The following is a 15,870-nucleotide window of genomic DNA, read 5'->3' on the forward strand; positions in this document are numbered from 1 at the left end:
GGAGGATAGTGATATCCCCTCTGCTTTATGCTAGCTTTCTGTACTTGAAGCACAAGGGTCTCACATTTGATGTTCCCCTCTAAGCACTTCCATTTACTCCCAAAACTATAGTAGTGGGTTAATTGGTTTCCGCTAAACTGTTGTTCTTAGACTACAATGGACCTTGCATGTACTGAAAATTTAGCAGAATGGCTGGATGTTGACGAGCAAGATTTTGGTCTATTGCTTGTCCTAAAACTGCACTTATGTCACTGCCACTTGGGGCACAATGTCACTGCCACTTGGGGCACAATGTCACTGCCACTTGGGACACAACTGCTAGTTCCACTTTTCTTAAGGATACAGAATACAGGCTTAAGAATACACTTTGAAGAACAGTTCTTTGTAGAACATACATGGCAAAGCTTAAAGTGTACCTAAACTCAAAATTTTCACTTCACATAAAAGGGTAGACAACCCTTTTATGTAAGGTAAAAATTCTGTTTTTTTTTTTCTTTCTAGGTGCAACAAAAAAAAAAAGGGTGCAACACCGCACCCTAATTTAGGATCGTCTAGGCGATCAAGAATGAGTGGTGCAAAGCCTCCCGGGATACCTACGTCACGCATCCCGGGAGTGCGGCTTTTGGGTGCTCCTGCACATGCTTGAGCATCTCAAAGAAAAATTTGACAATCTCACGCATGTGCATTTTTTTTCTAGTCTTTGGATGTGGCAGGCATATTACTTTTTCTGCCTTTTTCCCCCCACCAGGTGATCCTGCCAGCAACACATTTTGTGTCCCAGGATGAGTACGCTCACTTGCCAAACTTTATGTATGAAGGAGGAATGTTGTCACAGTAGGCCAGGCAGTGCGTTAGGATTACAACACTGCCCCCTGGAGGGCAGGATTATTAACAGAAATTTTAGTATGGCAGAGGCATTGGGCCTGATTTATTAAAGTTCTCCAATTTGCAATTGAACTTCTCACTGGAATACCCAAGTAACATGTCAGTGACTGTACAGGTAATGGCCAAGTGTGGATCACCTGTAGGGTGTAGAGCAGTTTTCGACATTTTTAACATAGGGGAACCTTTGAAATACTTTTCAGGTTTTAGGGGTCCCCTGCTTTAATTACTATATCCACAGTATATTAATGTGGTGGTCAGTAGGAAAAATGTCACCCTTACAGATAGCATTGGTGTAACTTAAACTGACCTGAAAGGCACAAATGAACCCCTAGCAACTTTTAAAGGAACCCTAAAGATCCACCAAACCCTGGATGAGAAACCCTGATGTATACAGTCAGGAACAAGTAACACACACCCAGAAAAAAAGAGCTATGTGTTTATATATAGGCATATTGGTACATAGAATGCTTACATATATTAAATGTGATTTAGCACGAAAATACAGTCTTATATAACCCAAGTACAGAGATTTTTCAAGAGGGAAAAAAAGGAAAGAAAAAAAAGGCTTCTCAGCTGGAATACAAATATACAGTACAAATTGATTTATTTAAAACAGTTACAAAAAAGCACAACAAAATATAGATTAATGCTCTGTTAAAGATCAGGTAGCATAATAGGACAGAAGCACCTGCCTAAATCTAAGGCTTCGAAGGATGCATAATAGGTTATTGGTTAATTATATGAAACATATGATCCGGGGACATAATAAGGATGAGCTCAATATCTGTGGTGTCAGTGATGAAGCTGTATCTTCATCTAACACTGCGTGTGAAGGCAGCACTTGCCTCCATGTTCTTCTTTCTATTCTGTAAGACTTTTTGAGATAAAAAAAAAAAAAAAAAGAAAACACCAGGTCCGACCCCTTGCATGTGGTGTCACCCATTCTCAGGCTATAAAATTGCTTAAAATCTGCTGTCCTGTCTTTGGAGATCAACACATTGTCCATTATTTTATCCACTGACTTGTCTGCAGACATATCTGCATTTAGCAGCTCCGTTTGACAACTTCTCTCTATGACGGGTGCAGGTGCTTTTCATTTTTTGGAAGGATCATTTTACCTGGCTGCAATGTTAAATCACACCCAGGCATTTTTAATGCTAAAAAATCTCCAGCAGTGGGGACACCACTAGAATTCTCTGTTCTGACCAACAGCCAAGGACATGACAAGTTCAATGACTGGGTTAGTAATCCCCAAAGATCCTTTAATGCCAATGGAACAATTGGAGAATCTAGTTGCAGGAGAAAAATGCTATCATTTGGCGCATATTGGAGAAAAAAAAATAAAGCAAGGAAGTAATGGAAATCAAAAAAAACTATTCAGCAAGCCATCGCTGTTACAGCTGGAAGCAGCCTTCAACGTGACCATGCACATTACTTGTAATGAAGAAATGGGTTCACTTTATTTCACTTCCCTCCCACAAATAGTTTTTACTCCCCCCCATGGACCTGTTCAAATGAAGGAAGCAAAAAGAGTTCATGCAGGTTTGAAGAACTTTATTGCTGTTCCCATGTGACAGTACAGAGCCAACCACCACACAGTAGGGATTTTAGCAGCCGAATGCTCTCTTAGAATTTCTTCAGGAGACTAAACAGAGCAGGGGGTAGCAAAGACATGACGAGTATGTGCTGCAGGTTGAGGGGGTGTTGGAGCATTAGAACCAGGCAAAATATTCAGTATGGCCAGAACACATACTCGTTTCAAAAGATCTCTGAAATTATGGGCATGCTATAAACCCTTTCTTTCGAAGTCTGCTGGTTTCAAATTAGGTTTATCCTGCTAGGCCTAAGCAGGTAATGTACCCTCATTGTGAGATTTAATTGCATGAAAAAGGAGTACAGTTTTAATGCAGACAGAAGCTGTATTTCTGGTGAAGCTTCTATTCCAGAGAGCTGTATTGAGCTGCTCAAAGTTATTTATTCTTTCACTATTCTTTTTATTCTTTCTCACTGACTGCTCAGCAACCACAGAACAGAACGGCAGGCCCCAATTTTTAATCCTATGCACATGAACTTAGACAAGTCAAACCAGTTCTAATTAAAGTGGATCTTTGTCAGGCTTACTGGATAAAACGAAAAGTGTCCAATAGGTGTGACCATTGGTCACTAAACTTTATATTAACATCTGCAATCGTCATAGAGAAATATTAATACTTTGCTAGTTTACTACAGGGCTGTAAGCAGACAGAGAAAGCAGCATCAGTAAAATCAATGAATCCTTGCCAAAAAAAAAAAAAAAAAGGTGACGGGTTGGGGGGTATTTAAAGTAAGAATGAATGTAGTGTCCAGTGATTTTTCAGAATGGGTACAGGTGCCTTCTAAAGCAGGTTTGGCAGTGTGGAAAACAAAACAAAAAAAAAACAAATTAGCATACTACTACACACCAAGTGTATTCCAGAGCTGAGATCAATATATATATTATTTAACATAACATGTCTCTGCAGGTAAAGCTTTCAGTCAGAATCAAACAAGGTGCAGGGAGAGCCAGGGCCCATGCTACAACAGGACATGTACCTTTTTATTGCACTCTGGGTGTGTTTTGGGGGATTAGGAACCCTGCTGTGCCAAGACTAGGGTGCTGGCTCAGGAATGTCAGCTACTCATTAAATGTCATCTCTCAGTCAAGTCCATGGTGTGCTATGGATCTTAACCGGCACTGCAACACTGCTCGGTGCTAGGAAAAGGAGTTTGAAAGCTGCCTATCCAACTAAAAAACACATGATCAAATCAACAAAGCCAATGAACATGCAGTTCCAGTGGAAGCCTAGAAAATCCAGGAAGACGCATAGCAAAAATAGCCTGTGTTCTTTCCCTGCAAAATATTAAACACGCTCTGCAATACTTGTAAACCCCCTTTTTGCTTTCCCCACCCCAACCCTTGCAATGGGAGCCCATCACAAATGTCATTACCTGACATGGCTGAGGTCTCCCCAGACAGAGCGAGAGGATGGACTTGGCCAACTTCCTAAATCAATGCTGGCACTTAAGACAAAGCAAACTAGAATGGCATCACACAGGGTGACACAGAAAGCCTTTTCAAAAGCACCACTTCCAGGAACCGGCCAATGAAATCATCCCAAAACTGATTGGGAACCTCAGCTGTGACAGCGAACAGTAGTGGCAGGTTCTGCTTAATGCATGGAGAAGAACAATCTATAAAGAAGAGTACAATATGTTTCATATGGTTACAAAGAAAATAAAGCCTTTTAAAATGTCATTCTTAATAACAGGCAGTAACTGTCCAGTAGAGGTAATTAAAGGGTCAGTGCAAGCAAAACAGATACTTCAGTTGCTGGTGGGATATATTAGCTTTTTAGAATGCTTAGGGATGGCAGCAGCAAGATCCTTCCATTGTGTATCTCCACCCCTTTAATGGAGTGTCACTTCCGCTGCAAAAGCAGAAGTCGCATTGCTCCTAATGAAACATACTATATGGCCAAATGTTTGAGGACATCCCTCTGAGTATTGATTTTATGAATTTCTAGGGTACATTTTAGGACAAAGCCTTTTTCTGTTGCAGCACAATTTGCCCTTGTGTACAAAGGCAAGTGGACTAAACAGAGCCCCAATCTCAACCCTACTTAATGCATTAGGACCAATTTGACTGCTGATTGTGAGCCAAGTCTTCAATATCAGTACCTGACTTCACTGAATTAGCTGACAGGTCACCCACAGATACATTGCTAAAGCTTACCCAGAGGAGTGGTGGCTGTGATAGACTCAGGCTGAGCACCAATCACAATAATTAAAGCTTATTTAGATGTAATGGTCAGGTGTCCACAAACTTTTGGGCATATTGTATATCAATAAACATTAAAGGGAGGAGTACGAGCCCAAGTGCAGAGATCCCTCTGGCTGACAACTATAAGAAGTCAGTAGGTAACTAAACACACCAGCATTTACTTAGATCTAAAATATCACTTTTGGATGGACTGTCCCTTTAAACTCCTGCATCAGCAGGGACCTGTCCACATCCTCCATTTTTATCCCTGTACTCTAACTGTGCAAATTTATTCCGCTTGCAGAGGGGGCCTTATTTTTGAATGTTGCGCTACTTCCCTGCGTTTGACCGGCCCTCGATGGACAGCTTTACCTCCTGCGGAATGAAAGAGTGTCGTGAAGGCGAAGGCCGGGATTCTGAACCCTGCCCGCTGTATCTTTGGACTGCTGAACTGGACCAGCTTGATTGAGTTAAAGGAAGAGGGCACATGGACAGGGCATGAGAGCTCTGTACCACGCTATCTTTCTGGCGCTGATTCTGCTTATCGCCATCTCTGTCAGGGCACTCTCTAGACTGTAACACTGCATTCTCATTAGGGAGAGGCAAGGCTTGATGTGCAGAGATGCCACTAGCTGGGGAGGCACCGTTCTTGGTTATATTCTGCAAGCTAATGGAGATGCAAACATCTCCTACTTGGAGCTGGTGGCAGGGAAGTGCAAATAGTTGAGCAGTCTGGGAAGGGTTACAAGATGACCAGCCTTGACCATACACAAAGAATGGATGTTCGGGTGGGACGTCCAAACAGACTTTGCTCTGCTGCTCTCCCACAACAAAATGAAGAGTCACAAATCCAGGCCACTTGCTATCCTGGATATCCACCACAGTGCTGGAGTCAATTTTAAGGCCACCACTGACCTCGGCGCTGCGCACAAAATCCTGGGTCTGAAGATCTTCTACTCTCTTTAGTTCTCCAGTGGCAAGCTGAATAATGGCTCCTTTCATAAAGTGGGAGGGAAGGGTGGTGGAATGTGGAGGCTGAGTGGGTCCTGTATGTGGAGAGCCTCTATCTGGGTGAGAGTCTCTGTTGAGACCCACAGGAGATTTTGTCCTTTGGGCTTTGGAGGCATGTTGGGGAACTTCTGAAGGTAGGTTCTCTTCAGGACGCATTGCTCCTTGGGTTGAGTCTCCATTTGATATAAGTGCATTTTTCTCTATGTATTTAATAGAGTGTTGAATATTGTATACACTTCTAAGTTCTCCCCTAGATGGACTTGCAATGGATCGGTTTCCCTGCCCTGCTTCATGTTTAGCATCAGTGGAAAGGTTTAACGGGCTCATCCTGTCTTTTCTTTGAACAGAGGGTGTACAGAACTCTTGTGTCGCCATACCTCCCACCACTCTCTGAACTTCAAGATCCGTATCAGGAGTGCTTCGGTGGGTCATCAAAGTGACTTCTGTCCTTTGAGGTGCATGTCCTGAGTATACATCAGAATCCATCAGACCCTCGCCCTTAGCCCTCGCAATATGCACCTCCGTGTCATGAATGTACTGGTCCACAGCCTGACTGCCCCTCAGAGCAGAGGCAGAGTCAGGCCTCCTCTGGGCACCATTACTAGGTGCAATCAATGCTTCTTTGCGATTTGGGGAGGCTGGACTATGGTCTGGATTAGGAGGACATGCCATGACCATCTCATGCACAGGATAACCTGCTGCTGACAGCTGAGAAGAATGCTGATAAAATATGGGTACCCTTCCCTTTGTGACATCGACCGGAACAACACCCATGAGCACAGGGGGTGATTGTGCTGTGTTCACTTTATTGAAAGAGTGTGGAGATGGAGTCTGCGGAGGTGGAGTTACCCCCTCGGGCAGTATAGAGTTGTATGGCACGTAGTGAGGGACATGAGAAGCAGCCAAGGTAGAAGGAGGAGAAATCACAGCTCGCTGAAGGAAGCCTGGAGGAACAGCATAGGGAACAGCATAAGGAGGCCCAAGAAACTGCACAGATGTATGTGAAATGGGAGTATAATGAATAGGTGGATATGTAAGTCCAGGATGCTGGATCAACGGAGATGCTACATTAAAGGAGGGAGGAATGGAGCCCATGTTAACCACAGGGTGCAGGCCGGGAGGGGAGAAGGCAGCAGAGGGGACAGCAAGTTTGTAGAGATTTCCATACTGATCCACAGTGACAGTTTCTGCGCCTTCCCCGGCCACTTCATAGCTGACACCAGGTCCTTGTCCCGCTGCCACCAGCACTCCTCTGGACCAGTTGTTAGGTGTCTCAGTAGCTGAACTGTCATTGGAGTTGGAGGAGTTATCCACCTTGGGTGGCTCCTCTATGTTTATAGTGCTCTGGGCCAGATCGCGTTTCTTTGGTGGAAGGCATTCCTGGCTGCGCTCGTGTGCAGGCTTCATGGTGCTTCCTGCTCTTATTGGGGCCTCTATGGCTTTCGGACAGCTTCATGGGTATCTTGCAGCAATGGCCAGTGATGACACCACTTGTATCCTGTGGGCATCTTGTTGCTCTAACAACTGGGGGAAAAAAAAACAAAACAAACTTTGAATTAGTAAAAGACAATGGTGTCACGTAAAACAACCAACTACATAAACAAGGAGTTCTGCTAACTACAGAAAAGAATGCAAATATCTGTGGACAACACACTAGCTTAGTGGTTAGCACTCTTCTGGCCTAGCACTAGGTCTGACGTTCGAATCTCAGCCAGGACTATCTGCATGGAGTTTGAAGGTTTACCCTTGTTTGTGTGGGTTTCCTCCAGGTACTCCAGTTTCCTCCCACATTCCAAAAACATGCAGTTAGGTTTATTGGCATCCCTCAAAAAAATGACCTTGGACTGCATTAATGACATAAGACTGACATTAGTGTGAGTCTGTTTGAGGGACAGTTAGTGACATGACTATGGACTTAGTAAAGAGCTGCGTGATATGATGACGCTATATAAATACAGAGTAATAATAACACCTCTCCTGCTGCCCCCACTGCCCTATTTATAATGTAATAACCACAAAAGTCTACTGGAAAACAAAATTCCAGGATCGCCCATCCCTGGTATACATCCATCTAATTACTGTATCCATTTTATTTCTGCTCATACACAAATAATGCTGTTTTCAATTTGCCAGATTAATACTAGTGGTGATCAGCTGATAAACTTGTCATTTTGAAGCAAAATCCCTACTTTCATTTCTTAAAGATGCTGGGGATATATTTTTAAAGTGATAATCAGCCTGATTGGTATGGTAAATATGGTAAAAAGGGTCCAAACTCTGAACCTTGGGGTACACAACTGCAGTGTTCTCCCCAACCCCTTTTAGCTGGGTGCACCACCCAGCACTTTTCAGTAACCATCCAGCTATTACTGAAAAGTTAGATCACAATACAGGGGTTACAGCTTCTTCCCAGCCAACTAAAAACATTTCTGGGTAGAACACTGATAACACCACTGCCACTGATAACACTGCAATTTGGGAACCATCACTGACAACAATGAAATCTGGTATAAACCACTAAAACCTCAGAATGTCTACTCCCTAAATATGGTCTTCATGTCAGTTTCCTCTCCATTACAGACTGAATTATCTAAGCCCAAAGACATAAATCTGCATATTACTATACCTGGGACTTTTATAAAGTCCAGGTATATTACATACACTGCTACTCCACCATTTACATGTTTTCTTATAATAAAAAAGCAGATCTATCTGATATGTTTGGTCATTTGTGATTCCATCACAATATTGTTTTCTAGCTAACATACATTAGGAGAAAGTTAAAACTGAAAAAAAAAGTCTTATTCTTTTTTCTGGAGGTGATCCAGGTGGCATTCCTAGAAGGTGTGGCCCTAGGGGCTAGTTCAGACAGGTGGTGAGGGTGCATTGTGTACCGTTTCCTCATGCTTGGGAGTGGTCCAAATGTAGTGAGGGGTTCAGTACCGCCTGCTGTAAAATGTCCAAATGCTGGTTCATTAGGAACCAGAACAATGATTGGGTCGGACGAGTGGCTGCCAGATGCTAGCTGGCTAGAGCTGCCCGATGATCCCACTGCTTGTCTGAACAAGTCCCTATTAAATAAAGAGTTGCACAGACATACAGAGCCCAGCTATGAGAGAATACCTGCTGGAAATGTTTTGTAGGGGTCCTTATTCTGCTACATGGCCAGAATCAATAAGCATTGGGGTTGTGGAATTGGTTTAGGATTGGGAAGTGCAGTTTTTAGGCCTTATAAGTATTAACAGCCAAAAAACAGATATATAATATATATATATATATATATATATATATATATATATATATGAAACAAATGCATTGCAGAACTGTAAAACTGGCCTGGTAAGGAAGGGGATTGAACATGCAGATGCTGAGGTGGTTACAGAACAGAACGTCCTGAGAACAATAACAATGATACTAACTAACCACAGAAAAAAAAAATCCTCCGATTAGGACACTTATACCTTGGACAACGTCCTAAGAAGATTCTCTCCCATTTCATGTTACATCTACAGGTCAATAAATTATTATTATTACACAGTGTTTATATAGCGCCAACATTGTTTGCAGCACTGTACAAAGTCCATAGTCATGTCACTAGCTGTCCCTCAAAGGGGCTCACAATCTAATGTCCCTACCATAGTCACAGATCATTACCACAACCTAAGGTCAATTTTATGGGGAAGCCAATTAACCTAACTGCATGTTTCTGGAATGTGGGAGGAAACCGGAGTACCCAGAGGAAACCCACACAAACACGGGGAAAACCTGCAAACTCCATGCAGATAGTGTCCTGGCTGAGATTCGAACCTGGGACCCAGCGCTGCAAAGACCAGAGTGCTAACCACTGAGCCATGAAAGTAAATATTTTTTTTTATTATTTATAAACCCTTCTCAGCAGTGCTAGATAATCCCATCAGGGACTGAAGAACCCATGACCAGTGTTCAGCCCAGAAATTTTTATTTAATCTGGGTGGGGAAAACCTGTAGGCGGGTGATCAAAAAGTAGGTGGTGCAACACATGACAAATGTAGCGTTTTCCATTGTTGTTGTCACAGGAATCCAATAACCCCTATATTTCCGTCAGCTTTCTACCGCACCCTGTTCCAGCTTTCTAATTCCCAACCTTTTTTGTAGGTCCCATTTTCTTTTGTCCTTGTATTATACCCCAACCTTTTCGTAACCATCCAAATACAGCTGGGTGTTTACTGAAAAATGCCAGGTGGTGCGCCCAGCTAAAAGGGTCTGGGGGGAACAATTCTTAGACTAGATCAGTGTTTCCTAAACTTTATATAACACAGGGTAACCCTTAAAATAACTTTCAGGTCTTCAATACCTATAACCACAACTCACAGTGTGGTGGTCAGTAGGAAGAATTCCTCTTACATTGCTGGCCAGTGGGAAGAATATCACCTTTACAGATAGCCAAAAAGATTATTGGTGTCACTTAAACTGCCCTGAGAGATGGAAATTGCTCATTGCCCAAGGAACTCCCAGCAACCTCTGGAGTAACCCTGTTTGCTTATTCTTTATCAATGTATGAATTGATATCCTGTTTATTAGCCTGCAGCTATCCCATCATGCATAGGGGTCAGATCCAAAGCTGCACATGGATTATTGATTATTCCATCAATGTCTAAACAGTCAGCTGGACCAAACCTGCAAGTGACCCGTCTGTGACTATAGATAGGAAGAGCGCTATGGCGGACCTAGCAAAGCCATGGAGATACTGGATCATCACACCCAAACCCTTCTGACTGCCTGTGAATCCTCATTCACCTCTATAGTAAGAATGATCCTCCTGGACCCAGCAGATGACATACCTAAAATAAAACAGCAGCCAGGATCCCTATGTGTATATGAGACATTGGTCATATGTGGCCCAACACCCACCAAAAATATTCTAGATTGCTAATAGCAATCAGGCCATGCAGAGGTTACAGGTAATGCCCTATGCATTCTGTATTATGGGGACACCTTCAAGGGAGGAAATATTCATCTATTAAAATTTTTTATTCACTCAGATCTGAGGATCCTCACATGTTGTGCTTCTGCTTTCAGTTTCCTGTTTTGCATGCAGCTGGTTGTCAACATTTCATGGACTACTAAGCATTCCGGCCTTTGCAGCGCTATGGTCCCAGGTTTGAATCTCAGCCAGGAGATTATCTGCATGGAGTTTGCAGGTTCTCCCCACGTTTGCGTGGCTTTCCTCTGGTTTCCTCCCACATTACAAAAACATGCAGTTAGATGAATTGGCTTCCCCCAAAAAAAGACCATAATAAAAACATATGACTATGGTAGGAACATTGGATTGTGAGCTACTTTGAGGGACAGCTAGTGATATGACTATGGACTTTGTACAGCGCTGCTTAATATGTTGGTGCTATAAAAATACCGTGTAATAATAATATTAAGAGGCTGGCATTGTAATTCTAGCTTCTGGCAGTGCCAAAAATGCCAGATCACCGCCTGCCGAAGCTCTCACAATGGAGGTGGAGAGTCTCCCATGATACATCTAAGCAGAGTTCTGATTTAAAGATTTCCCTGCAATCCCGCAGAGCAGTCTGATCCATCCGGAAGTCTCTTTCATTGGGTCCCGCGTTGTCCCGGCATCCATCTCCAAGCCGGCGCTCTGGGTGCCGCCATCTTTGCCTGCAGGTTCTTCATCCTACATCACCCGACCCAGGCGCGAGATGGGGTGACGTAGGTTGGAAAATAAACTTGCTGATCTCACTGCCAATGCGTGAGATCCGCAAATTTTTCTATTTTCACGAAAAGGCTCCCTTCTGCGCATGCCTAAGATGCTCGGGCATGCGCAGGAGCCCCCAGGAGCTGCCCGGGCTATCTTTGCGCTCCCATTCATTTTCAATCTCCTAGGTGATTGGGGGGCGATGCTCCACCTTTTTTTTTTTTTTTTTTTAATGTTTCGTTTCAAATAAAAAACCTAAACAAACAGAATTTTTACCCTAAGGATTGTCTACCTTTTCATGTAAAGTGAAAGTTCTGGGTTTAGCTACGCTTTAATCATTTGCTTTACAGGCGGAGGTGTTAAAACCAATGTCAGGTTTTTCTTGCTGTGTCCCCATATCGGAGTTTCCCCTAATGTGTCCTGGTGTCACCGACAGTAAAAGAGAAATGCAAACTTTCTATTCAGCAGAAGAAAGGATCGCCTAATGGGGACGCTGCACCGGGGACACCAAACAGGATTTCCCTGACTTCCTGTTGTGTTTGCAGCACTGGATGGAATAAAGTTGGATTATTTAATAAATAAAATATCTCACGGGGGTTGTACACATTGTCTAATTAAACTAATGGAGGAAAAAAAGTTGTGGCTGCCTGGCAATGATAAAGATTTCATCAGGAAGATCCAATAAGGAAAGTCTCACTAATATTGAGGGGGATTCGCCAGGATCTATATTCGCCAGGGAGAAATTTTCCTAAATAAAATACCCGCACGTCTAGTATATATAGGGCAATATAACAAATCAGGCCAATCCCAGGCTTGTCCCGGGATATCAAAACAGCTGGCTGGGATGACACCGGAATAAAGCCGTGACCACCGCAAAACTCACCGGCACATCTTCTCATGATGGTGTCGCCCCACAGGCCGCCCGATACCGGCCTCTACATGGCGCTCTCTCTGGCTTTCTGCGTCCCCCGGGCTCCGCTTCTCTCTCTCCGGCCCCGGCGCCTCCTCGCGGCCTTGCCCGGTCACAGCAGCCGTCGCGTCACCGTGACGTTCCCTTAACAACCGACGTCTAAAGATTGCGTGAACGCTGCGTCATCCCTAGCAACCGTGCGCACGTGACCTTGCCGCGCATCTGTCATCAATGAGAGCCGGAAAGGACCTAGGTGGTTGGTATGGTGACCACAGGGCTCAGGGATGGTTTTGTTGTGCTGTGGGGGTTACCGGTGTTTGGCAGCAGGGGGCAGTGTGTTAATGGAAATAGAGTACTTGGCTGCTGTGTGTCGTGTATGGCCAGTGGCTGGCAGTAGGGGGCAGTGTGCTAATAGGAATGCAATGACAGACACAGCTGGCTCTGTCATGGATGACTGCTATGGAATAATACATTTATCTTTTCCCACTGTTAATGGCTTGTCACAGTGTGAATGTTACTGGTGCTCAAATGGCAGCATGCATTTTTATTTGTGTTTGCTGTGTTATTTTTATTATTATTTATAAACAGTATTTTTATAGCGCCAACATATTACGCAGCGCTGTACATTAAATAGGGGTTGCACATGACAGGTAGTGACACAGGAGGAGGAGAGCACCCTGCTCCGAAGAGCTTACAATCTAGAGGATGGGGGAAGTAACACACAATAGGAGGGGAGATATGGAATGGTCGGAAGAAGTGAAGGTTAGCTGCTTCTTGTCCTAAACAATGCAATAAAAACACAAAAGCAGCTTAAAATGGCAACTTAAAAGCAGATCAGCAGCAAGTCACATCTCTAGGTAGTTTATAAAGCATGGTACCCATAGCTTACCTGTCCCAATGCCCAGCTGTTTCTGTGGCATGTTATCCCTTTGCTTGTATGACATCATGGCAATGACATTATTAGTTACTAATTGGTACCCCACCTCTAGGCGGCGCCCTAAGTGACCCACTTAATACCTAGAAACAGCCTGTTCTGAGGATATGTTGCATTTGCCCATCCTTTGACATTCCTTATGATAGTATGGGAAAACAGGAAAATGATTGTGACTAATACACAACTTGTAGATCAAATCAGGTTTTCTTCTTGCTAATAAAAAAGATCCCGGGCCCTTTGGTTGCAATGACTTCACTACTTCATTCCATTGGCACGATATGTTGTGGTCTGCTTGTGGAGATGACAACATGTTATCATCGATGTATACACTGGTCATTACTTGTTGATCCTGCCATTTTAAACCAGCACTGCTTCTTCCTATAATATGGTGAAAATGCCATCCACCAATCACAAGGCATCATTATCCTGCCATGAGCAGTTCTATGTACAAAAAAAAATAATAATTTTGGACAGATTGAATTAGAATTAGAACCTCATTCATGTTTGTACTGCTGTTTCTGTAGCCATTCGATAGATCGCTGAAAGAGGAAGTGAGAAAAATTTCTCCATGGCGGGTGGGAATAATCCAAATGAAAGAGAAGAACTCCTGTAAGGGTTCCTATTGCTGTGTCTGCACTTGGGACATCTTCTCACTTCCTGTTAGGGATAGGAAGCAAGGTCAAATCTCCAAAGTAGACGCCCATCAATTAGTGATGGATTGGCAACTGTCATTTTGGAGGGAAAATATAGCTCCCCAATAAAGCTCCCCAATAAAGATTCTTTTCTTTTGCTACCCTAAACTGCGTCAGGATCTGTGGAGCAGCTATGAGGTTACCTTTCCCTTCACCCACCTTCTCTTGTTTTTATCTGAGCCCGTCACAGTCTACAGTTGCTGCTTCCTCTGGCCAGTGAACCACTGCCTTGGGGCAGGCACTACATGTACCCATGGGAAATCCATAGAGAATGAATGGGGGTAACAGCGAGGTATTTGTGTTTACCTAAGAATACAGAAAACCTTCATGGACTCAAGTATAAACCTGGGGTACTAGATGTGGCCATCACAGTTAACATGCAATATCGTAATCAATAGAAATTTAAAACAATGAAGGTGAATAAATACATCTGTGGTGAATTATTTTTTTTTTTTAATTCTTGAAAGGATTCAAAAATAAAATCATGGACTCTGCCTGTATATTTTTTCCCCTCTTTTCACAGGTTGATATATTTTGTATTTTTTAGCTGATATAATGAGTCACTGGTTGTTAAATTATCTTTTGTGCATGGTTTTGGCCAGCAGTAGATGGTGCTGTGTCCTCATGTAAAGTGTTTGTTACACATGTCACATGAGGACACAGCTCCATCTACTGGTGTGATAGGAATATAAACTGAGATTTTTTTTTAATTTTTAAATTCATATATAATATTGGAAAATCTCCGTTTTTACTAAAGTATATGGTAAATATCTGTCTTGCCAATAATTACAATGTTTTTCACGATTTCAGTAGTAAAGTATGTATTTCTGTGGAAAATTCAGCTAGCGAAATTTGGTACTTCTGCACATTTCTATGACCACAAACTGATCACTTTGTCCTATACACTGATTCCAGGATTCTATTTATACATTTTTTCCCCAGCCGAATTGTCTACAGGCCAAATTTTGACCAATTAGCAATAGTGCACAACTGTCACAATAGGAAATAAATATGAAAGAAACAAATTTTATCAGCGAACTGAAAAGGGAACCATTTATAAATAGAGCCCCACGTGTTTGTATCTCGGATCTTTGACTTCTGTCGATATGTTTGTATTTTCACAATACTTCTCTGGTGGTCCTTTTGGTGCAGTCTTTATTATTTCAGGCTATGGAGATAACAAATCACTGTTGTATGTTTGTTTAAGATAATAAAATCATAAAATCAGTGCAATAAAACTTCATGTTCAAGTGTCTATTTAACAAAAGCCAACACGTTTTGGTCATGTGACATTTGCTGAGCAATCTGCTACTGTGGAATCTTCTATCAGGTGAGATCGGTGCATCCATAGACAGACTGGGAGCTCATAAGTGTATGAAAGGCTTGGCGAGAACATGGACATCCTAGCTACGAACGGTCAATCGTAGGGAGAGTTTTGGTAACTTGAGGAACAGAGGATAAAAGTAGAAAGCCACAGCTCCTATAACAGTTTTCAAAAATGTACTTAGCTAGTTATGTAGTTGGCTGGATTCTCTTTTGAATCTCCTGATAATGCTAGGTTTATGGCCCCAATATACAGGTAGTCCCCGGCTTACATACGAGATGGGGACTGTAGGTTTGTTCTTAAGTTGAATTTGTATGTAAGTCAGAACATGTACATTATTTTAATAAATGCAATTAGGACAGATGTTTGTCTCAACATATTATTAGGCAGCGTGGTGTCACAAACAAAGCAAAAAAAAAACTTTATGGAGCCTAGACATTCATTAACTTCTGGAGCAAGCTGTGCTTTGATATGCAGAAAGAAACAACTGCAGAGTTTGTCTTGGTCATTAAAGAGTTACAAGAGATTGCAGAACAGCAAAAGACTTCTGCAAGTCATGTGAACTCCCCCCCCCCCATCAAGCATCTGTCCTACACACAGGTAAGCAGGGAACGGGTCCGTTCATATCTAGGAGTAGTCTGTATGTTGGA

The 15,870-nt window shown here is 42.8% G+C and overlaps 1 protein-coding gene across 1 annotated transcript; it reads right to left on the bottom strand.

Annotated features, from left to right (window-relative positions):
- Nucleotides 1-1,472: 1,472 nt before the first annotated feature.
- ATXN1L (ataxin 1 like) lies at nucleotides 1,473-12,401 on the bottom strand. Its single transcript, XM_072422565.1, has 2 exons — nucleotides 12,244-12,401; nucleotides 1,473-7,198 (listed from the first exon to the last, which is right to left on the bottom strand). Exon 2 carries the CDS (start codon nucleotides 7,079-7,081, stop codon nucleotides 4,994-4,996), a length of 2,088 nt encoding a protein of 695 aa, XP_072278666.1. The 5' UTR covers nucleotides 7,082-7,198; nucleotides 12,244-12,401; the 3' UTR covers nucleotides 1,473-4,993.
- Between the last annotated feature and the right edge of the window lie 3,469 nt (nucleotides 12,402-15,870).

The sequence above is a fragment of the Pyxicephalus adspersus genome, chromosome 9 (genome assembly GCF_032062135.1).
Source record: "Pyxicephalus adspersus chromosome 9, UCB_Pads_2.0, whole genome shotgun sequence".
In the NCBI taxonomy this organism is placed as follows: domain Eukaryota; kingdom Metazoa; phylum Chordata; class Amphibia; order Anura; family Pyxicephalidae; genus Pyxicephalus; species Pyxicephalus adspersus.

Bases quoted from the DNA above. Each gene is read 5' to 3' on its own strand.
- ATXN1L (XM_072422565.1), bottom strand. From the start codon at position 7,081: ATGAAGCCTGCACACGAGCGCAGCCAGGAATGCCTTCCACCAAAGAAA.